At 40.6% G+C, this 18,852-nt stretch overlaps 1 protein-coding gene across 4 annotated transcripts; it reads left to right on the top strand.

The window, feature by feature from the left end:
* Window positions 1-9: 9 nt before the first annotated feature.
* On the top strand, window positions 10-17,494 carry mpp6a (membrane protein, palmitoylated 6a (MAGUK p55 subfamily member 6)). Of its 4 annotated transcripts, XM_037536808.1 has the most exons (13): window positions 10-813; window positions 4,768-4,880; window positions 8,298-8,416; window positions 8,573-8,725; window positions 9,349-9,498; window positions 10,279-10,506; window positions 14,217-14,348; window positions 14,659-14,755; window positions 14,924-14,995; window positions 15,173-15,334; window positions 15,750-15,952; window positions 16,487-16,615; window positions 16,761-17,494. In XM_037536808.1, exons 2-13 carry the CDS (start codon window positions 4,850-4,852, stop codon window positions 16,935-16,937), a joined length of 1,653 nt encoding a protein of 550 aa, XP_037392705.1. In that variant the 5' UTR covers window positions 10-813; window positions 4,768-4,849; the 3' UTR covers window positions 16,938-17,494. The 4 variants fall into 4 exon arrangements, with proteins under 4 accessions (XP_037392705.1, XP_037392706.1, XP_037392707.1 ...); XM_037536809.1 differs by lacking the exon at window positions 4,768-4,880; XM_037536810.1 differs by lacking the exons at window positions 10-813; window positions 4,768-4,880 and adding an exon at window positions 2,589-2,765.
* Window positions 17,495-18,852: the final 1,358 nt, after the last annotated feature.

The following is an 18,852-nucleotide window of genomic DNA, read 5'->3' as shown; positions in this document are numbered from 1 at the left end:
GACTCATCGATACCCGTCACTTGGAATCGGAGTCGACTCCAATATTTCTGGAATCTAACAGCCCTGCCGCAAATGTGTGTCTGTGTCGCTGCTGTTTGAAGGACTCGGAAAAAGTATGTTTGTCGCCCTCTTCTGGCGTCTGGCTATCGTCCATGCTGACTGTTTTCCTGGCCACAGACATCACAGAAAGACTTTCAATGATCACAAAAGCACACAAAACCATATTTATCCCGAATCGTTAGAACTAAAATGTTTACAACCAGACAAAGTCAGGGTAGCGCGTTATAGATATGTGCCGTATGAAAACAGGATGTAGCTAATGCCGTTATGTGACCCAGATACACAAACACACCATGTGACAAGATTGTGTTAATGACTTCGAAGATACCGCTCTCATAAAATAAATAAGTCCAATAATGTTACTGAAATCACTAGAGTGGGACACCTAACAGCCTAAATTAAGACCATAATCTAATTTTGTTCTCAGTTTGACTGCTGAGAGCCGCTTTTTATTGCCTTATTGTGGAGACTACACACACTCCTCGGCTCCTCCTCACACATGGATGGGTGTAGTGTGAGTGGATTAGGCGGAGAAAAGTCGCCTGTGTGAGGGAACCGAGCCTCCTCCTCCGTGGGTGAAGGGGAGTGTCCTTGCTCGGTCATTGAGCCGAGTCGTCACTGATCGGGGCCAGGCTAAAGCTTTGACTGACAGCAGAGGATGAGCGCTTTCTCCAGGCTACTGTGAGACCTGTGGGGCAGGGGTGGGGGGGTTTGAGCCCATTTTACCGGGACAGGACCACACGGGGATACTGGGTAAGTCGTTTTGTTCATTTTTGTGTATGCTTGTGCTTCGCTCACGTTTTATATTCCTCAGAATGACCCTCCGCCGTGGGCCTACACGTGGCCGTGTTTCTCTCGGGCTAGGCATTTACAGGCTACTTTGGATTACAAGCGCTAACCAGCTGAATCCAGTTACGTTAGCAGGCTGGCTAATAATAACCAGCTGATACTGGCTGGCTGAATTGGCTCGTTCTGGCTAGCTGTGACAAGCAGTCTCTTTCAATCACTGACAAGTTAGAAACCCAACGAGGAACGCACGGTGGCACGAAAGAGCAGCCGATGATAAAGTAGTTCAGACGAACTTTCCTTTTTTAATAAGGACAGCGCGCCGCGAAGCTAACCCTGTTCACGCTTCCCATGCCTTTCACACGGGGGACACGCGAGCTAACCAGCGTTAGCTGCACGGCGTCTCTGAAGTTGAATGGAAAGCGAAACATGGCGCGCATGTGCCGCTGCTCGTGTTTTAACGATGTAGAGGGAGTGTCCGTTTTAACCACCATCCGCCAAGTTATATTAGCGTCTGTAAGTTACGGTGAAGCCCCGGATTTAGAGGACAGCGCGTGGTCCCGGGGGACGACGACAGCGTGTGTCCGCGAAACGGCCACAGGTTGTGACTCGCTGTAGACTCAATGAACTTACGTAACGTAAAGTAGTAGCTACGGTATGAAGCTCAAGTTAGTCTCACAGTTGCCCACTTTCTATTTGAAGCCTTTAATTTCCAGTTCCACCTTAAATGGGGCAGCAGTGCCACTCCGGCGACTGTACAGCTGCCACAATGAAATTGCTGCGCCATTTAATGTGGAACAGTAGAGTAGCAATTAGATTTTAGCATTTTTCAGGAGAGGAGTGCAAGTTACATTTGGCTGAAATCCTCCAAACGTTAAACACAAACAAACAAACAAAACACCACTCCAGAGTTACGCGAAGTGTGTCTGGTTCCAGCTTGTCGCAGCTTGTACACCGCACCCCTACACTCTGGGCCTTTTGTGCCGGAGGCATCATACACCCTTGAAAGAAGTTCTACTGCTTATTAAAGGGAATGGTTCTATTTAAACCATGAGTTCTGTCCAGAACCATTTCGTGTTTAAATGATGCACGATGAAAAGACTGATGGAGAATGTATAGAACCTTTTTTTTTTTTATCTGGTTCTATAAACAACCTTTGTCACCATAAAGGGTTCCTCTATTGTCATGTCAGGCTTATAACAATAGAACAGGAGGGCACATCTCTGGTCCTGGAGGGCTGGTGTCCAGCGCAGCTTGGAGGTTTACCTACTCACACATCTGCTAAACCTGGTAATGATGAGATGAGTGAAATCATGTGTTTGAGCAGGTAGATCACCAAACTGTGCTGGACACCAGCCCTCCAGTACCGGAGTTGTCATAGATCTATTTTCAAAAAAGAATCGTATACAACACATTCATCAATCTGAAGAACCTTTTCACTGTTCAAGCCATTTAAGCACCGTTTAAGATGATTATATAGAACACATGGTTCTAAATAGACCCATTGCCTTTACTAAAGAATGTTTGAAGTACCATCATTTTTATGAGTATAGAGGAGTTTAGGTCTCATTTAATCACACCATGCTCTTTATAATAAGATATGGGTTGTAACTAGTAATATTTGCAGTCCAATCCAGTGCTGAGCAGAATTATGAGGTTATAGTATACTGCACATTGTGACTTGGAGGATTTATCGGCTGTTTGACACCTAGCTAGACTGCAGCGTTGCTTCATCACTTGCACTCTTGACCTTGCAATGACTTGTAATAGGATTTAACTTCCTTCGTCATGCTCAGTTTGTTCTTTACCTGCTTGTCTAGTTCACGCTGCACACCTGACCTCCTTAAGCCCTTCGCTGCAGGAGCCGTAGTAAGAGAGGGAGTACAGTGACGGCAATTAGAACAACACCTTATGCTGAGGTAGCATGACTATGTTCTGTAGAAGTCAAAAGGGAGTCATTTTTTGAACGACTGTTTAGCATGGAATGCAGCAATACAGCTCCTTCACATGTGAAACATGGTCTGATTCAGCTGATGTGTAGTGTGTAATAATGTGAGATGAAGAATGCATTGTACTTTTTGTGAATCATGTTTTTCAGACTTTGAATCATACAGTGAATCAAGTGTTTCACTGCTTGAAGAATAGTGTGTGTGTGTGTGTGTGTGTGTGTATATATAATTATATAAAATCAGGCATAACATTATGACTACCTTTTTGTTTTTACGCTCACTATCCATTTATATATTCACTATATAGGTGCACTTTGTAGTTCTACAATTACAGATTGTAGTCCATGTGTTTCTCTACATACTTTATTAGCCCCCCTTCACCCTGTTCTTTAGTGGTCAGCACCCCATGGACCATTACAGAGCAGGTACAATTTGGGTCGTGTATCATTCTCAGTCCTGCAGTAACGCTCATGTGGTGTTAGTGTGTGTTGTGCTGGTACAAGTGTATCAGACACAGCAGTGCTGCAGGAGTTTTTAAACACTATGTCCACTTACTGTCCTCTCTATTAGACACGCATGCCTTGTCAGTCTGCCTTGTAGATGTAAAGTCAGAGATGGTAGCTCATCTGTTGCTGCACAGTTTGTATTGGTCATCTTCTAGTCGTTCATCTGTGGTCACAGGGTGCTATATTTTGGTTGGTGGATGATTCTCAGTCCAGCAGTGACACTGAGGTGCTTGGAACTCCAGCACTGCTCACTCCACATCCACTCAGACCAGCACAAAACATACTAACACACCACCATCTCATCACGTGTGTGTGTGTACACGCGCACACACACACACACACACACACACACACACACACACACACACACACAAGGTGTTGTAAGGTTCTATGGTTCCATGGACTCCAGGTGAGATGAGAGAATTCTAAAAAAAAAAAAAAAGAAGTGAAACCTCAGTAGGGTTAAGAATCAAAATGGGTCGTGATGCCAAGAGTTGAACAAAGAATGCATCTCTCCCTTCCTCTCATTCATAAAGTCTTTAAGCATGCTTTGTCAGTTCTGCACAATAAATGAATGTCACACATTTTGAAGCCTCTGCCTTGAGCACGAGTTCAAATTTAATCAAAATGTTCAAAATTGTCTTTCATGTTTCTACCATCACTTTGGTCTTATGACCGAGGTTTTTCTTTCCTTAAGCCTCAGCACTAACTGAGCTGTTTGTGAAGGCACAGAGTCTGGTTTAAATGTTGTTCTTATTTGCCTGGGGTGAGGCTTTGATTTGTTTGCTTAAATGAATGCAGCATTCAGAACAATGGAGAGTTCGCTAGCCAGTTCACATCATGGGGTGCTAGAAGATGAGATCTGACACATTTTATTTAAAAACGCAGTTATCTTAGTTGTTAAGACATTGTCTGTGACGCTTACTGCTATGCAGTAGCACTGTACAACTAGGTTGCAGAATTCTGCCAAATGTTCTTATCATACAGAACATATGCAGTCAAAGAAAAGGTGACAGAAATGTGTGGGAAGTGAGAATTAGTTTCAGGTATTTAAGGAAAGAGTTTGTCTAAGAATGTGGCACAATAAAGCCAGGAGTTACAAATCCTTCTTTTAATTTTTGCGCAAAATTTAGGGGGTACACTTAAAGCCCTGAGATGCTCTGTGATGGTTTATATAATATGCCTGAAGGACTTGTCTCCAGGGCATCTCATCTTGATACAGAGGAATGATTAGTTATGTGTAAACATATGAAATTCATTCCGTAGGACACCATAATTGTAGTATTGTAACTCCAAACTTGTTGCCTGTAAAACGTGGGATTGTTGAATAATTCAAATTCTTCTTCTGTTTGATCCATGCAAGTGAAAAAATCTTTCTTGTATTAATAGTAGTAGTAATGATAATATGCCTATTTGTGGATCTGTGAAAGTGCACTTTCTGATCTAGAGGTTTTGTTTCTGTCCAGTTCAGGTGCACTGGTCTCTTTCTGATTGAAGACCTGCAAAGGTTTTGTCTAAACTGTGAGCTTGACCTGTGCTGTAGGAATAATGACTGTTGCCAATGCCAAGAGTGGTACAGGTAAGCAATTGAAGAAGAGGTATAATGCCAGGAGTGCACCAATATGGGAATTATGGTCCGATGCCAAAATCCAATATTTCTTATGTGTGTACCTTCTGGTATCTGTGCCAATGCATGAAATTCACATTAAAATGAATGAAATTCAGACATTTTAGCACAGGAAACCAGCATTACCCAAACTTCTAAAAAATGTATATCATCAGATACCAGTAAAAAATTTTAATCCAAGCAAAACATCTGTTGATGCTGATACCAATATGATTCCAATATCATTGTGCATCCCTGTAAAATGATTCATGAATCTATTATAGGCCTGTATGACCCAGGCAAGATCTTAAAGAATTCAATTCAGTGACATTATTGTACATGGGTGAGTTTTCATATTGATGTTTTATCCCAGAATTACACCTGAAATATAGAGCACATGAGATGGACTAAGCCATCCTTCCAACCCAGAGTGATAACAGCCAGTCAAGGGCATCTAATAAAGGATGAAGTGTGACAAAAATTAGAATTAACATGCTGTTCCCTATTTACCCCAAATTTAGTCAGTCTGCCAAGACTTGATGTCTGAAGTTTTATTTTCTTGGTTTTGCATTGGATCTGTACCAAACAGGACAGCAGATGTCTTGGCTGATCAGTTATGTCTGGGGTAAGGGGAATTGTGCGAATTAAAATTTTTTGCCAAACTATGACTCAGACAGAATTGAGCAAAGCACATGAGTCAACAGAGGGAGGAGACAAGTAATCAAACCCTTCTGTTCTTGTTATCTAACAAACTACCTGTGTATTGACTTTGAACTTAAATATGAACAAAATATGTATTCATCAACAAAAATGTTAAACTGAGGGGGGGGTATTAGTGCTGTGTTGCAAAGCTGTGGTAGCAATTACACCTTTGAGACGTCAATTTTAAGTAATTCACTTTTTGCAGTACTATGTTTCAGTTTTGGCCCATTCCTCTCTATCCTTATTTCTCCAAGGTTATCAGGGACGCAATGATGGACTCGCAATTTCAAAACTAAACACAATTTGTCAGTTTCTGGTATTCAAGGAAGGGCCAAGCAAGCACCTTTGCTTCTTAGAAACCAGCCTTGACTTGGCTGCATGTCCATCAAATGTCCATTGTCTCTTCAGCTTGAGTTTCTTGGCCAGTGAGATTAAGTTCTCTAATATGTTCTGTTACATCACTTCACTTCTGTGACATGTGGTACCGTTTGCAGAAAAGTGGTCCTGTCGTGATGCCCCCATCTTCATACTTCACTGTGGGCACTGTTTTTCCTTAAACTTGTTCTTGAGAAAGGTCCAAAGATGATGTCCACATCAGATTCATGACTTGTTTTTATACCTCCGAATTGTTTGTCTTTGTGTTCTGTTGAGTGTGTTTAGATTCGGTTCTTACGTAAGAACAAATCCCGAATATGAAAATACTGGTGAATGTCAGAATCTTCGTGAAAATTGCGTCTGTGGGTTTTAAGAAGAAATTTCGTCTCAAGAACATTTGGTGAATGAAGCCCGTTGTTCTCAAAGAGTTTTGTTTTGATTTGCTTGTGTGCAAATTTTATATGTTCATGTCTGCCTTCCTTTTTAGCAGTAGTTTTGCTAGGGGTTTAAGAAGATAAAAACAGTGCAGTTGCTTATTGTTTGTGTAATTGTTGTTTCTCCTGCTTTCAGTTTGATCAACTCTTTTTCAAGAACTGCTGGCTTCACTCTTACCTTTCTTATTATTAGTCTGAGAGTAGGTTGTGAAATCTTGGCCGAAGCACCTGTCTGGAGGCAATTAGTTGTGATTCCATGAACATTTCAATTGCACATTATTAAACCAGTTGTATTGGCAGGAATGTTTAAGGTCTTTAAGTTCGGTAGCCTTTTCCCTTCAAGTGTTCTTTAATAATGTTGCCCCTGAAAACTTCAGGAAGCTCCTTAGCCTTCAGCATGATTGCTACTTGTTGCGTAAAATCTTCCCAGCGGCTTTGTACACCAGGTGCAGTATAAATGTCCTGAACCAAAAATGTCTGAATGCAGTGCTCTTCTTCAAGCTCAGACAGCTGTCTTAGAGTGTAGCTTGAAAGACATGTTGACTGACTGCATGTTACGGTGGAAGCACAAGTTAACCCTCACCCTCCTGGGTTGGTTCCTATCTCATGATGTTGGAGACTGGGGTAGTGGGTGGGAACAGGCATTGGGACTAACACAGAACAAAAAACTGGAGAAAAATCATGAATATGAATGGTGAATATTGATTAGTGAGTATTTTTAGAACTACTACAGGATTCAAATGCTCAAGGATATGTGCTGATGAAAAGGAGGCTGGAAGAGAGTTTACAGGTTGCGAGTGTGAACCCTTGTCATTCTGAGTTTCTGCTTTCCGAACTGAAATAGTGTGTTGTGTTATTGTAGGATTTCTTGCCTTGCTGTGTGACAGGTCTCTGTGTGGGCGTTCTTCATCATGGAAATGGTTACTGTTAGCTGTATGGTAATGAAGTCACTTCGTGATGAATCGGCCCATTTTGAGCCACTCGGGTTGTTTGTCATGGCTTGAGTGTTTTTTGGCGCGTTAGTATTGATTCACTGTTTTCCTCTCAATTAGTGGGAAACGTAGATTGAGTGGTGTGGTATGAAATGTTGCTGTCTTTTAATGTGGTTATGGGATTTGGACAAGTTTTTTCTTCTGTGGTGAAGAAAAGCGCACACGTCTTGATCTACAGGTGTTGTGCTCTACAGGGTGTGAAATGTTCAAGGAGATAATTTGAAGATCACTGAGTAAGGGTTGCATAATGCAACTAGAATGTTTCATTTAATTCTTAAAGCTGATGGCATTCTTGAAATGACTTATTTTTTTCCTCAGGCTTTGCATAAGGACGATTGGTTTCCAGTTATTTATCATTGACTTCATCAAGCATTTTTTTTCTGTAGTATTTTTAGGGTGATACAACTAATATTTCAGTGGTGGATAATGTCTGTTGTGAACTTTTTGGTCTGCAATGGGAGATCCAGCTCTTTGAAACCTATCTGTAGATTGTTAGATTTGTATTGTATTTTGTCATGGTAATGCTGAACGTATACATATGTGAGTTTACCCACATTTAATAACAAGAAAACTAAAAGGATTGTCTGTATTTCTTATTCTTAATATGTCTTTAGATGGATATATTTCTTAACTCAGTTACACAGTGGTCATGGCAGCACAGATTCATCTTGCTGTCCTCTAGTCTCACTGTGACCATTATCTATGCTAATGTAGGGGGGATGATGTAGCATTTTTGTAAACTAAACAAAAGTAATAAAAACATTATTTGATACTAAATAACTAGAATGCCTTGACTACGGTGGCACTTCATATCAGCATCCAAAGACAAAACATTATGGTGGAATACATCGTTTCACTCTCATTGAAAACTGTGTTGTCTCTTCCAGCTATGCAGCAAGTGTTGGATAACCTGAAAGAGCTGCCCCCCTCCACTGGAGCCAAAGACATTGACCTCATCTTCCTTCGAGGAATCATGGAGAGCCCCATTGTTCGTTCACTTGCCAAGGTATCCAAAGCATTGTCTGTGTATACAGTGGGGCAAAAAAGTATTTAGTCAGCCACTGATTGTGCAAGTTCTCCTGCTTAGAAAGATGAGAGAGGTCTGTAATTTTCATCATAGAAATTACCAAGTCTTTTGGTCTGATGTCACCCCTTCCTTCAGGCTCATGAGCGGCTGGAGGATGTGAAGCTGGAGGCAGTGCGGAAAAACAATGTAGAGCTGGTCACTGAGATTCTGTCGGACATCAGTGTTTTGGCTGACCGTAATGACAGCGCAGCAGAGCTGTCGAAGATTCTCAAAGAGCCTCACTTCCAGGTAAACACCTCCTGCTATGATAAAAATATACAGTGTGTGGAGTGATATTGGGAATCACTATCAAGGGAAGGCATCTCTACAGCTCATTAGCAAAGTGCTATTTGTAGTCTTAAAGGACACATATTGTGCATTCTATGTGGATTTTGTAATTGTTGCTGTCCTACAGTAATTCATTTTTTCTTGACCACATGCCGACCTTTATCCCTCAGAATTAAACAGGATTTTTTTTAACTGCCTTTACATCTGATATCGTAGATCCTGTATTTTGTCTCATTCAAAAGGCAGTGCAGACTGAAATGTTTAGACTTTAACAGTGTTTACATTGAACATATAACTCATTTTGTTTCAAAAAAAGAGAGAAAATGAGGTCTTCCCTAATTACCATAGAGCCAATCAGTGACTTTCTCCTCGTCCAACCCACTAGGCCTCCTGTGTATGTATGTAGAGCGGTATATGACTGGCAGCTACTGTAGTTTACTCCTATAGCCCTCTGAGCCTCTTGCTAATGGGTCTCTGATGCAAGCAGAGTGGCTGCCATGGTGAGATTGTTTGTTGTGAATTTAACAACTGATTAATTATTTTATTCTGTTTATATGATGTTATCTTACTTTCTCTGTTTTCAGTCCTTAATGGAGGCTCATGATAAAGTTGCTGCTAAATCTTATGAAACACCTCCGTCTGCGGCAAACAACACTAATGCGAGCAGTGCTTCCCTCATGCCTGCAGACACTGTGCGCATGATTAGCATCCAGAAGAAAGCGGGAGAGCCATTGGTGAGGGAGCTCATTTAATCGTTTAAGCTCTGACAGGACTTGATAGGACGTTTTGTATTGCCTTGGGACTAAAATCTGATCTACTCTCTGTCTGCTTTAGTTTAAATGCATTTACTCCTAAATGAAATAAACCAAGTAAAAATTATACAGCATTTTCTACAGTCACCCTATCTTAGGACACCAAAAGTGCATAGACGGACATAGTGTTCATTTAAGGAAGTCATGTTTTAATACTTCATGCATGTATTGAACAAGAGGCACAGATGCTGGTAGATACTGCATGTTTTTCCTGCTGATGCACTACTTGGTGTGCACTGTGGCAGTTTGTCTTAACCTAAAATTGTGGCATGTTGGCATGTTGTATCTCTTCAGACTCACTGTTCCTCTGTAGTAGTGTTCTGTCAGATTTGTCTTTGCTCTATTTTGTATGTATGATTATACACGATTCATACTTTGCTTCCAGTGATTGTTCTTTTATTCTTATTGTCATAGTCCAACATCAAACACAGACTGCAACATCAAAACCCTGTTCCCTTGTAAAAAAAAAAAAAAAAAAAATCTTCGAAGTGAGCTGTCTAAATATGTTTAGAGTCCTAAAATTGCACTGGAGCAGTTGGATGTCCTTTAGTACCTAGTGAAAGAAGTGCCTTCCAGGCAGTGTTGAATTTATGAGGTGTGGATGTGACTCCAGTTAGGACATTATTGCTATGTGCACATGTCTGTGTGTGTGCATGAATGCAAGCAAGGAATCTAAGCTTCAGAATGTTTGGTCTGTTTTAGGGCGTGACATTCCGAGTGGAAAATGGTGACCTGGTCATTGCTCGTATTCTCCATGGCAGCATGATTGACAGGCAGGGTATGCTGCACACGGGCGACATCATCCGAGAAATGAATGGTCGAGAGGTGGGCGGAGACCCCAAAGTGCTGCAGCAAATGCTCAAAGATGCCAGTGGCAGCATCACCCTCAAGATCTTACCCAGCTACAGAGACACACCCCCTCCAGCAAAGGTGAGTAAAGGAGGAAGACCAGCCAGATGCACTGCTGTTATTTAAAGTGATTGTGAGGCAAAAATCAAATTGGCAAGTTTTTCCAATTTCCAAGTTAAATGTAGTAATTTCATACAAATACATGAAAGGGCTGGCAAAATTCAGGCCTAACAAAGGCTGCTACTAATACTTTTATCTATACAGTGTGCAAGAGATGCAAATTTTGGCAAATTCTTTATCAGTAACTGAGCATTATTAACTGGCAATGAATCATTAACTTATAAAGCTAAAATCAATGATGTGGCACATCAGAACATCAGTCGTAATCCTGATGGTTCTAGCTCTGAAATCAGACTTACCAAACCACATTCAAAGCCATTGTGAAATGCTTGATAAATGCAGAGTGCACACATAAATGGAAGACATTTTTAAAATAATTTTTTATTTATATTTTCACTCTTATGACAAACATGTTACTTTGCTTGACTGTATGCATAATTCTGTGTAACTGTAGAAATTTGTGTGAATGTGCATGCACAGTATTGATTTGACAGTACAACAAATGCCAAGTAAACACAGCTAGCAAGTAAGATGGCTAATCAGTCAATTTAACCACGTTAGGCTTGTATTTTATTAGTTTCCAACAATGAACAAAAAAGCAGTTGCTAATTGTAGTTATTTATTTCACAATTAATTGTCAGCTAAAATTTCATGACCCTTAATGGGCTGGCTATTTATGCTTTCATTACTTATTAGATTAATTTGCTTTGTAACTTCAGTGCAAAACTAATCAAGCGAACATCAAACATACGTGAACAACTTCATTTGTGGCCAAAAGACATTTATTTTTATATTTTTCCTTGCCAAATAATACCTTTTCATTTCCGCTTTATATACTTGCCTGAACAAGAAACGTCCCACATAAAAGTATGATTTTTGCTAGTTCCATCTCTGCAAAGGTTGCTCCAGCTGGAGAAGGGACTCAGACTGAGAGTTAGCACTGAAATTCTGAAGCAATTATACACAGCTCAAAAAAATAAAGGGAACACTTAAACAACACAATATAACTCCAAGTAAATCAAACTTCTGTGAAATCAAACTGTCCACTTAGGAAGCAACACTGATTGACAATCAATTTCACAGCTGTTGTGCAAATGGAATAGACAACAGGTGGACATTATTGGCAATTAACAAGACACACTCAATAAAGGAGTGGTTCTGCAGGTGGGGACCACAGACCACTTCTCAGTACCTTTCTGCTTTCTGGCTGATGTTTTGGTCACTTTTGAATGTTGGTGGTGCTTTCACACTCGTGATAGCATGAGACGGACTCTACAACCCACACAAGTGGCTCAGGTAGTGTAGCTCATCCAGGATGGCACATCAATGCAAGCTGTGGCAAGGTTTGCTGTGTCTGTCAGCGTAGTGTCCAGAGGCTGGAGGCGCTAACAGGAGACAGGCCAGTACACCAGGAGATGTGGAGGAGGCCGTAGGAGGGCAACAACCCAGCAGCAGGACCGCTACCTCCGTCTTTGTGCAAGGAGGAACAGGAGGAGCACTGCCAGAGCCCTGCAACATCCTTCAGCATGACCGGTTTGGCAGTGGGTCAGTAATGGTGTGGGGTGGCATTTCTTTGGAGGGCCGCACAGCCCTCCATGTGCTCGCCAGAGGTAGCCTGACTGCCATTAGGTACCGAGATGAGATCCTCAGACCCCTTGTGAGACCATATGCTGGTGCGGTTGGCCCTGGGTTCCTCCTAATGCAGGACAATGCTAGACCTCATGTGGCTGGAGTGTGTCAGCAGTTCCTGCAAGATGAAGGCATCGAAGCTATGGACTGGCCCGCCCGTTCCCCAGACCTGAATCCGATTGAGCACATCTGGGACATCATGTCTCGCTCCAACCACCAACGCCACGTTGCACCACAGACTGTCCAGGAGTTGGCGGATGCTGTAGTCCAGGTCTGGGAGGAGATCCCTCAGGAGACCATCCGCCACCTCATCAGGAGCATGCCCAGGCGTTGTAGGGAGGTCATACAGGCACGTGGAGGCCACACACAATACTGAGCCTCGTTTTGACTTGTTTTAAGGACATCACATCAAAGTTGGATCAGCGTGTCGTGTGTTTTTCCACTTTAATTTTGTGTGTGACTCCAAATCCAGGCCTCCATTGGTTAATAAATTTGATTTCCATTGATTTTTGTGTGATTTTGTTGTCAGCACATTCAACTTTGTACAGAACAAAGTATTCAATGAGAATATTTCATTCATTCAGATCTAGGATGTGTTATTTGAGTGTTCCCTTTATTTTTTTGAGCAGTGTAGTTTCTGCCCAAAGTACAAAATGTGTCCCATCTGCAGTTTAGAGTAATTCCTTCTCTGCAGTGTGTTGGCATTAGAGAGGGAGAGGACCTAAAGATTGAAAGCTTATCTTAACTGTTACACATGAGTGTACATCTGTGATTTTTGACCACAGTCCAGTCTTCTGCCAGATTTGGCTGTGTTCTCCTTAGTTGGCTGTGAAGTGGATGCAGTAGTGAAGTAGTGGGCTGCTCCTTCCTGTCACTAAGGAGGAAGAGAGGCTTGCCCTCAGGGTGACTCAGAATGCCACCGGACTGAAACTGAGCCTGCCGAGCCCTATTAATAACACGTTCTGTGCTATCTAGGGCAGGTTGGAGGAGAGAGCTAGAGAGAGGGACATGGACGGACACATGCACGCACACACACACATATACACACACACTTATATATACATGCACACACTCTCTCTAAGGAGTCTGGTGAGAGACTGAAATAGGCTAACTGAGGCCTGTAATTTTCTTGTAGAAAAATGCTCTTTAAGTGTTTGGTCTAAATCTGTATAAAACATGCAAATGCATTCTTTCTGAATGTTTCTGCATGTGATAGTCAAACCTGTATGACACACACACACACACATACACACACATACAGTTCAGTGATGGGAAGCACCACCAGAATAGTCACAAACAGGAGAACTGTACTTTAACATAAGAGAGTTAGTAGAGTGATTTTCTCATACTTAAGTGCACTTTGCTCTATTTCACTGTGTTTGCAGAACAGGCAAGGTCTGTATGTTGACAGTACACACAGCATCAGGGGCCGAGATTAGAAAGCCTATAAATATTTCTTGTGAAAACATGCTATGCATTTTGTGTTAACATGGACATCTGCAGCTTAGCACAAGGCTATGTGATGTACAAAGTAGTTTCTGTGGAGACTGGGTTAAAATTCCTGTGATATTTCCCTTAATGTTTTCTAGAATTAATTTGTGATTCTTTTTGTAGGCTATTCCTGTCTCAGTCAAATGCATTAGATATTTTATTTTATGCTGTCTGATAAAGAAGGTCAGTAATGAGTTAAATTGAATTAAATTAACAAAAACTAGTGCTTGAATTGTCTTAAAATCAGCATAAAATTTTCTTTAGCCTTAACACACATGACAGATTTGATAAAATGAAATCTTTGATGGGAATTATACAACCCCTCACCATAAACACGCCCACTCACACAGACCATCTGCTCCATAAACAAAGACAGCTTGTGCAGATGTTAGCCAATAGTCTTTTCAGCCTCGGTCATCTTTCAGACTTCATTCTGTGATTGTGTCTTTGTATTTCATGTTTCGTTATTTTTAAGATTTTATCTACTTCAGGTATTTCATACTTGCTCTAAAATAAAAAAAAAGTTGTTTCTAATGCCTTTTCTTCTTCAGGTGTATTTGAGACCTCATTTCAACTATAACCCTGACACAGACAATCTAATCCCATGTAAAGAGGCTGGACTGGCCTTCTCTAAAGGAGAGATTCTGCACATAGTGAACAGGGAGGACCCCAACTGGTGGCAGGTTGGTAGTACAACTCAATTTCTGAACCTTTTTGTTTATATTTACATCTTTTGAAGCTTCTTGTGAACTACCTTATGTCACTTAAAGATTTGTGATTACATAATCATATAAAAATGGTGCAACTGATTTGTTTAGTAGTAAATAACCAAAATATAGTATATATATTTTATAGTATTTTTTTATAGTAAATTTACAAACCATAAACACTTCCAGAATTGCTTTCTTTTTTTTTTAAATAAAATATTAGCATAGTTAAGTTGAAACTCATTGCCTTGGTGTTCAGGCTAATGTAGTGCTGTTTGTCCCTTAGGCATGTAGTGTTGTTGGTGGCAAGACTGGACTCATCCCAAGCCAGTATTTGGAAGAAAAGAGGAAAGCATTTGTACGAAGAGACCAGGATGGATCTGGTACAGTATGAATGCAGCTTCTATGTGCACCTTTAAAACTAAAATAATCTCTTAAAAATAATATCTAAAGTGCTGTGATAAACGCACAAGGCAGTGTGAATTTGACCAGGTGATCTTTATGTCTGTGAAGACATGGACTTACTATCAAATGATGTATGTGTTTTTCAGGAATTCTCTGTGGGACAATAACTGGAAAAAGAAAAAAAAAGAAAATGATGTACCTGACAGCAAAGAATGCAGGTTAGGGCAACCTGGACATTTCTTCATATATCTTATGAAAACACTGGGAAAAGTGTGCTTTAGAATACCAAAGCCCACACATTCACTTCTACATGCTCATATTTTCTTTCTGTCTTTTATTTACTCCTCTCTTGCCCCTTCCTTTCTGCTCTCATTTACTCCCTCTCCCTCCTTCAGAATTTGACCGGCATGAACTACAGATCTATGAGGAGGTAGCCCGGATGCCTCCATTCCAGAGGAAGACGTTGGTTCTGATAGGTGCTCAGGGGGTGGGACGCAGAAGTCTGAAGAACAGGCTGATTGTGCTGAACCCTTTACGCTTTGGCACCACTGTACCCTGTGAGTTCATTACCTCTGGGTGGATTAAACACTCCTCCAAGTGCTTGCTGGTCAAACTGGTCAAAATGAAACAGTTATTGTCCTAAAAATCTGGTTGGCTGAGCCGTGATCCAAGTCTGTATAATATATAATGCTATATTAGTACAATATATAATATTAATTTATAAATATAATAGTAAAATACTCATTTTACAGACAGTTATGACTGCACACATCATCTACAAATTTTGTTCCAAAATTAAAGTTCAATGAATGTGGTGAAAGTACTGTAATGTGCAACTTCTTACTGGCTTTTTACTTCATGCATAGCCACAAAGTACTACCTTTTAGACTTTGCAGTGCTGTAGTCTTCAAGTGAAATTGTGGTGAAATATTAAACCCTCATTTGTCTCTATTGCTCTCTTCGTCAACTCAGTCACGTCTCGACGCCCACGTGAAGAGGAGAAGGATGGTCAGTCGTATTGCTTTGTGTCCAGAGCTGAGATGGAGGCGGACATTAAGGCCGGCCGCTACCTTGAGCATGGAGAGTATGATGGAAACTTGTACGGTACCAAAATCGACTCCATCCATGAGGTCGTACGCACAGGACGCACCTGCATTCTGGATGTCAACCCACAGGTGAGGAGAGCATGCATGTTTTTGTGCATTGAGTGGTTATTATATGCAGTCAAAATGAACTTTTAATTTATTTATTTATTTGCTACATCTCATTAAAACTATATTTCTTTGTCTCCATTTGAGATGAGAGTTTATGATGGATGGGTCAGTATGCTGTGATAAAGATCTATACTCAGTGCTTACTGGAAAGGGTTTGTAATGAAGATGATTTGTGAATTCCTGGCACTGCATAGGTAATTAAAATCTGGCTTCTACATCCAAATAGTGTATTAAATGTTAGAAAGGGAGACTGGCAGCTTTGACTGAATATAAATGGCTTCCTATTTGACATATAATGCAATATTTGGGTGTACAAGCTATTAATTCATGATCCGTTTGAGATTCAGCAACTGTCTTCCATGTGGTTCTAAAAGCCAACGTCATATAAAGTGCCAGACCGGATTAATCAGCTAGGTCAAGCAGGTCTTTCCTGCTGACAGATAATATTGCCGTAATAAATAGTCGTGACATTTCCCTCCTGAATGTGTGCCTCAGGCACTGAAGGTGCTGAGAACGGCGGAATTCATGCCATTTGTGGTCTTCATCGCTGCTCCTGAGCTGGACACACTAAGGGCCATGCACAAAGCTGTGGTGGATGCAGGGATCACCACTAAACTACTCACGGTCAGTCTCATCTCTTCCTCCTCTGAATATTGTTCTCCAGCCAAGACACAAGAAACCACTTACAGTCAAAACAATTAATTATTAAAGGTCACCCATTCTTTTATTCTAAAAGAAACAGACTAATATTTGCCTCTCTGTCTTTTAGGAAACAGACTTAAAGAAAACAGTGGACGAAAGTGCCAGGATCAAACGGGCATATAGCCATTACTTTGACTTTACAATAGTGAATGATAATCTAGATAAGGCTTTTGAGAAACTGCAGGCTGCTGTGGAGCAGTTGTGCTCAGAGCCTCAATGGGTACCTGTTAACTGGGTTTACTGAACAGTGCAGCGGACCATGGGTTCCAACATCACTGTCATCATCCTCATTCTCATCATCGCTGGTGTCATGGACCACGGCAGGACTGACAGTGGCCAGGGTGGCTCACCATGGCCCTGAGGTCCAAACCTGCTATGCAAAGCTGCACCAACCATGAGAAACAGAAGGGAAGTGTACTTATTTATTGATTTTTAGAAAAAAAAAAAACTTTCTACCAGCAGAACACATCTTAAGACAAACTATTTCTTATGTTACTATCCAAACTATATATTTCCAGGGTGTTCCAAGTAGTTTTGTATATATAAGGAGAAGCTGAAGCAAAATTCATTGTTGCGATTTCTTGAGAAAACTCTTGGTACTGGATTGCTTTAGTGCTGCTCTCATCTCATTGATCTCTGTTGTATCACAACCTCGTTTTTTTAAAAAAAACAAAACTTTTTTTTTTGGTGTTCATTTAAAAATACTAGCTATTCTTTACTTACATTGTGTGAACATTTTATGATGATTGGACCAACAGAAATGGTCCAAAATGAGTGGGAATAAAATTTTGTTACATTAAAGTCAAGTGAACTTTTTTCCCTTTTTCCTTTAAAGTTACCAGAGGTCTTGTTACCACAGTGACAGTAAACATGCTGCTCACAGACACAACTACAACATAAGGAAGAATGTAATTTGTTCTGCTTTTGGCTTTTTGTGGTGAGATAAGTAGAAAATGATTTGACCCACTGTTTCATTGTTCTAAGGTATAACAAGCCCCATAGATTTTACTCATGTTGTATCATTAGCACTAATCAGCTTGGCACTGTACAGTGTCTGTTCATTTAGTGCAGTTTTGGGTGGGTGGGGTCACCATACTGAGAGGAACACAGTATTCATCTCTGCCACTTCAGAGGCATGCAAAATGTAAGCTGTTAACACTTTCAACTTCCACTGCTGTCACAATGATCATCTTTAGTAAATACTGCTTTTGGGAGAAGTGACATAAGGTTCATCATTGAATTAGAGCTGTTTTTTTTAAATTTATTATTATTTTTAACAAGAACTGACTTACCTTGTACTCTTTGCTGTGTTTGGATGTCCATATGGCACATTCACACCATCCCTGTACTCCTTGTGGCAGTAAGGAGTGATTCTGCCCTGATAGTCTGAAACTGTTCATCTTCCACCCTTTATTTGACCCACCCAAGAGGTGCAGTTATTCACATAATTGCTCACATTTAAAGATCTCATATTGAATGTTTTTGATACCGGTTTTGACATGAAGCCCAAAGAATTATTTTTTCTTGTACTGATAACAAAATATAATGAGAAGCTCCCTTAACTGTGGTCTGTTGAGCTACCCAAAATCTCATATGTAAAAGTAAATAACTGGGAGTAACACCCATTTTAGGAAGATGAACCTAACAATTAAGATGAAACCGTGTCAGACTATTATGGTAGGAACAGTGTGCTGTAGTGATTCAGCTATTGAATATGATAATTGGTAATTTATTACTGTTCAGTGTTGAATCTTTGACTGAGGTTCTCAAACTAAATTCCTGTTGGGCCACAGCACTGCAGTATTTAATAACCTCTCAACTGCAGTGCACCCTTTTAAGCTCCTGTTCATTATCTTTGGAGTTGAACAGAGTTGTGTTAAAAGGAAAATACTAAACTACAATGTAGCAGAGATTGAGAATCCTGTGTTTGTTGCTTTTCTGTCTCTGTTATGTACACTTACGCATATTTTACAATAACAAACCTGTGTTTTTGACATTAACTGTTCATTAAATTAATTTGATTTTTTTTTTTTGTAACTCTCATCACATGTAGGCTAAATGGCCAATGTTACAAACCATACTTTTTGTGTAACCCCAAAAATTGGGGCTAGCACTACAGAGGTGTGTGTGTCTAAATCTGTCTACATCTGTCCACACAC

This window comes from Pygocentrus nattereri, chromosome 3, assembly GCF_015220715.1.
Source record: "Pygocentrus nattereri isolate fPygNat1 chromosome 3, fPygNat1.pri, whole genome shotgun sequence".
NCBI classification, from domain to species: Eukaryota; Metazoa; Chordata; class Actinopteri; order Characiformes; family Serrasalmidae; genus Pygocentrus; species Pygocentrus nattereri.
Note: the sequence above shows the minus strand (reverse complement) of the source record. Positions and strands in the feature narration are given on the sequence as shown.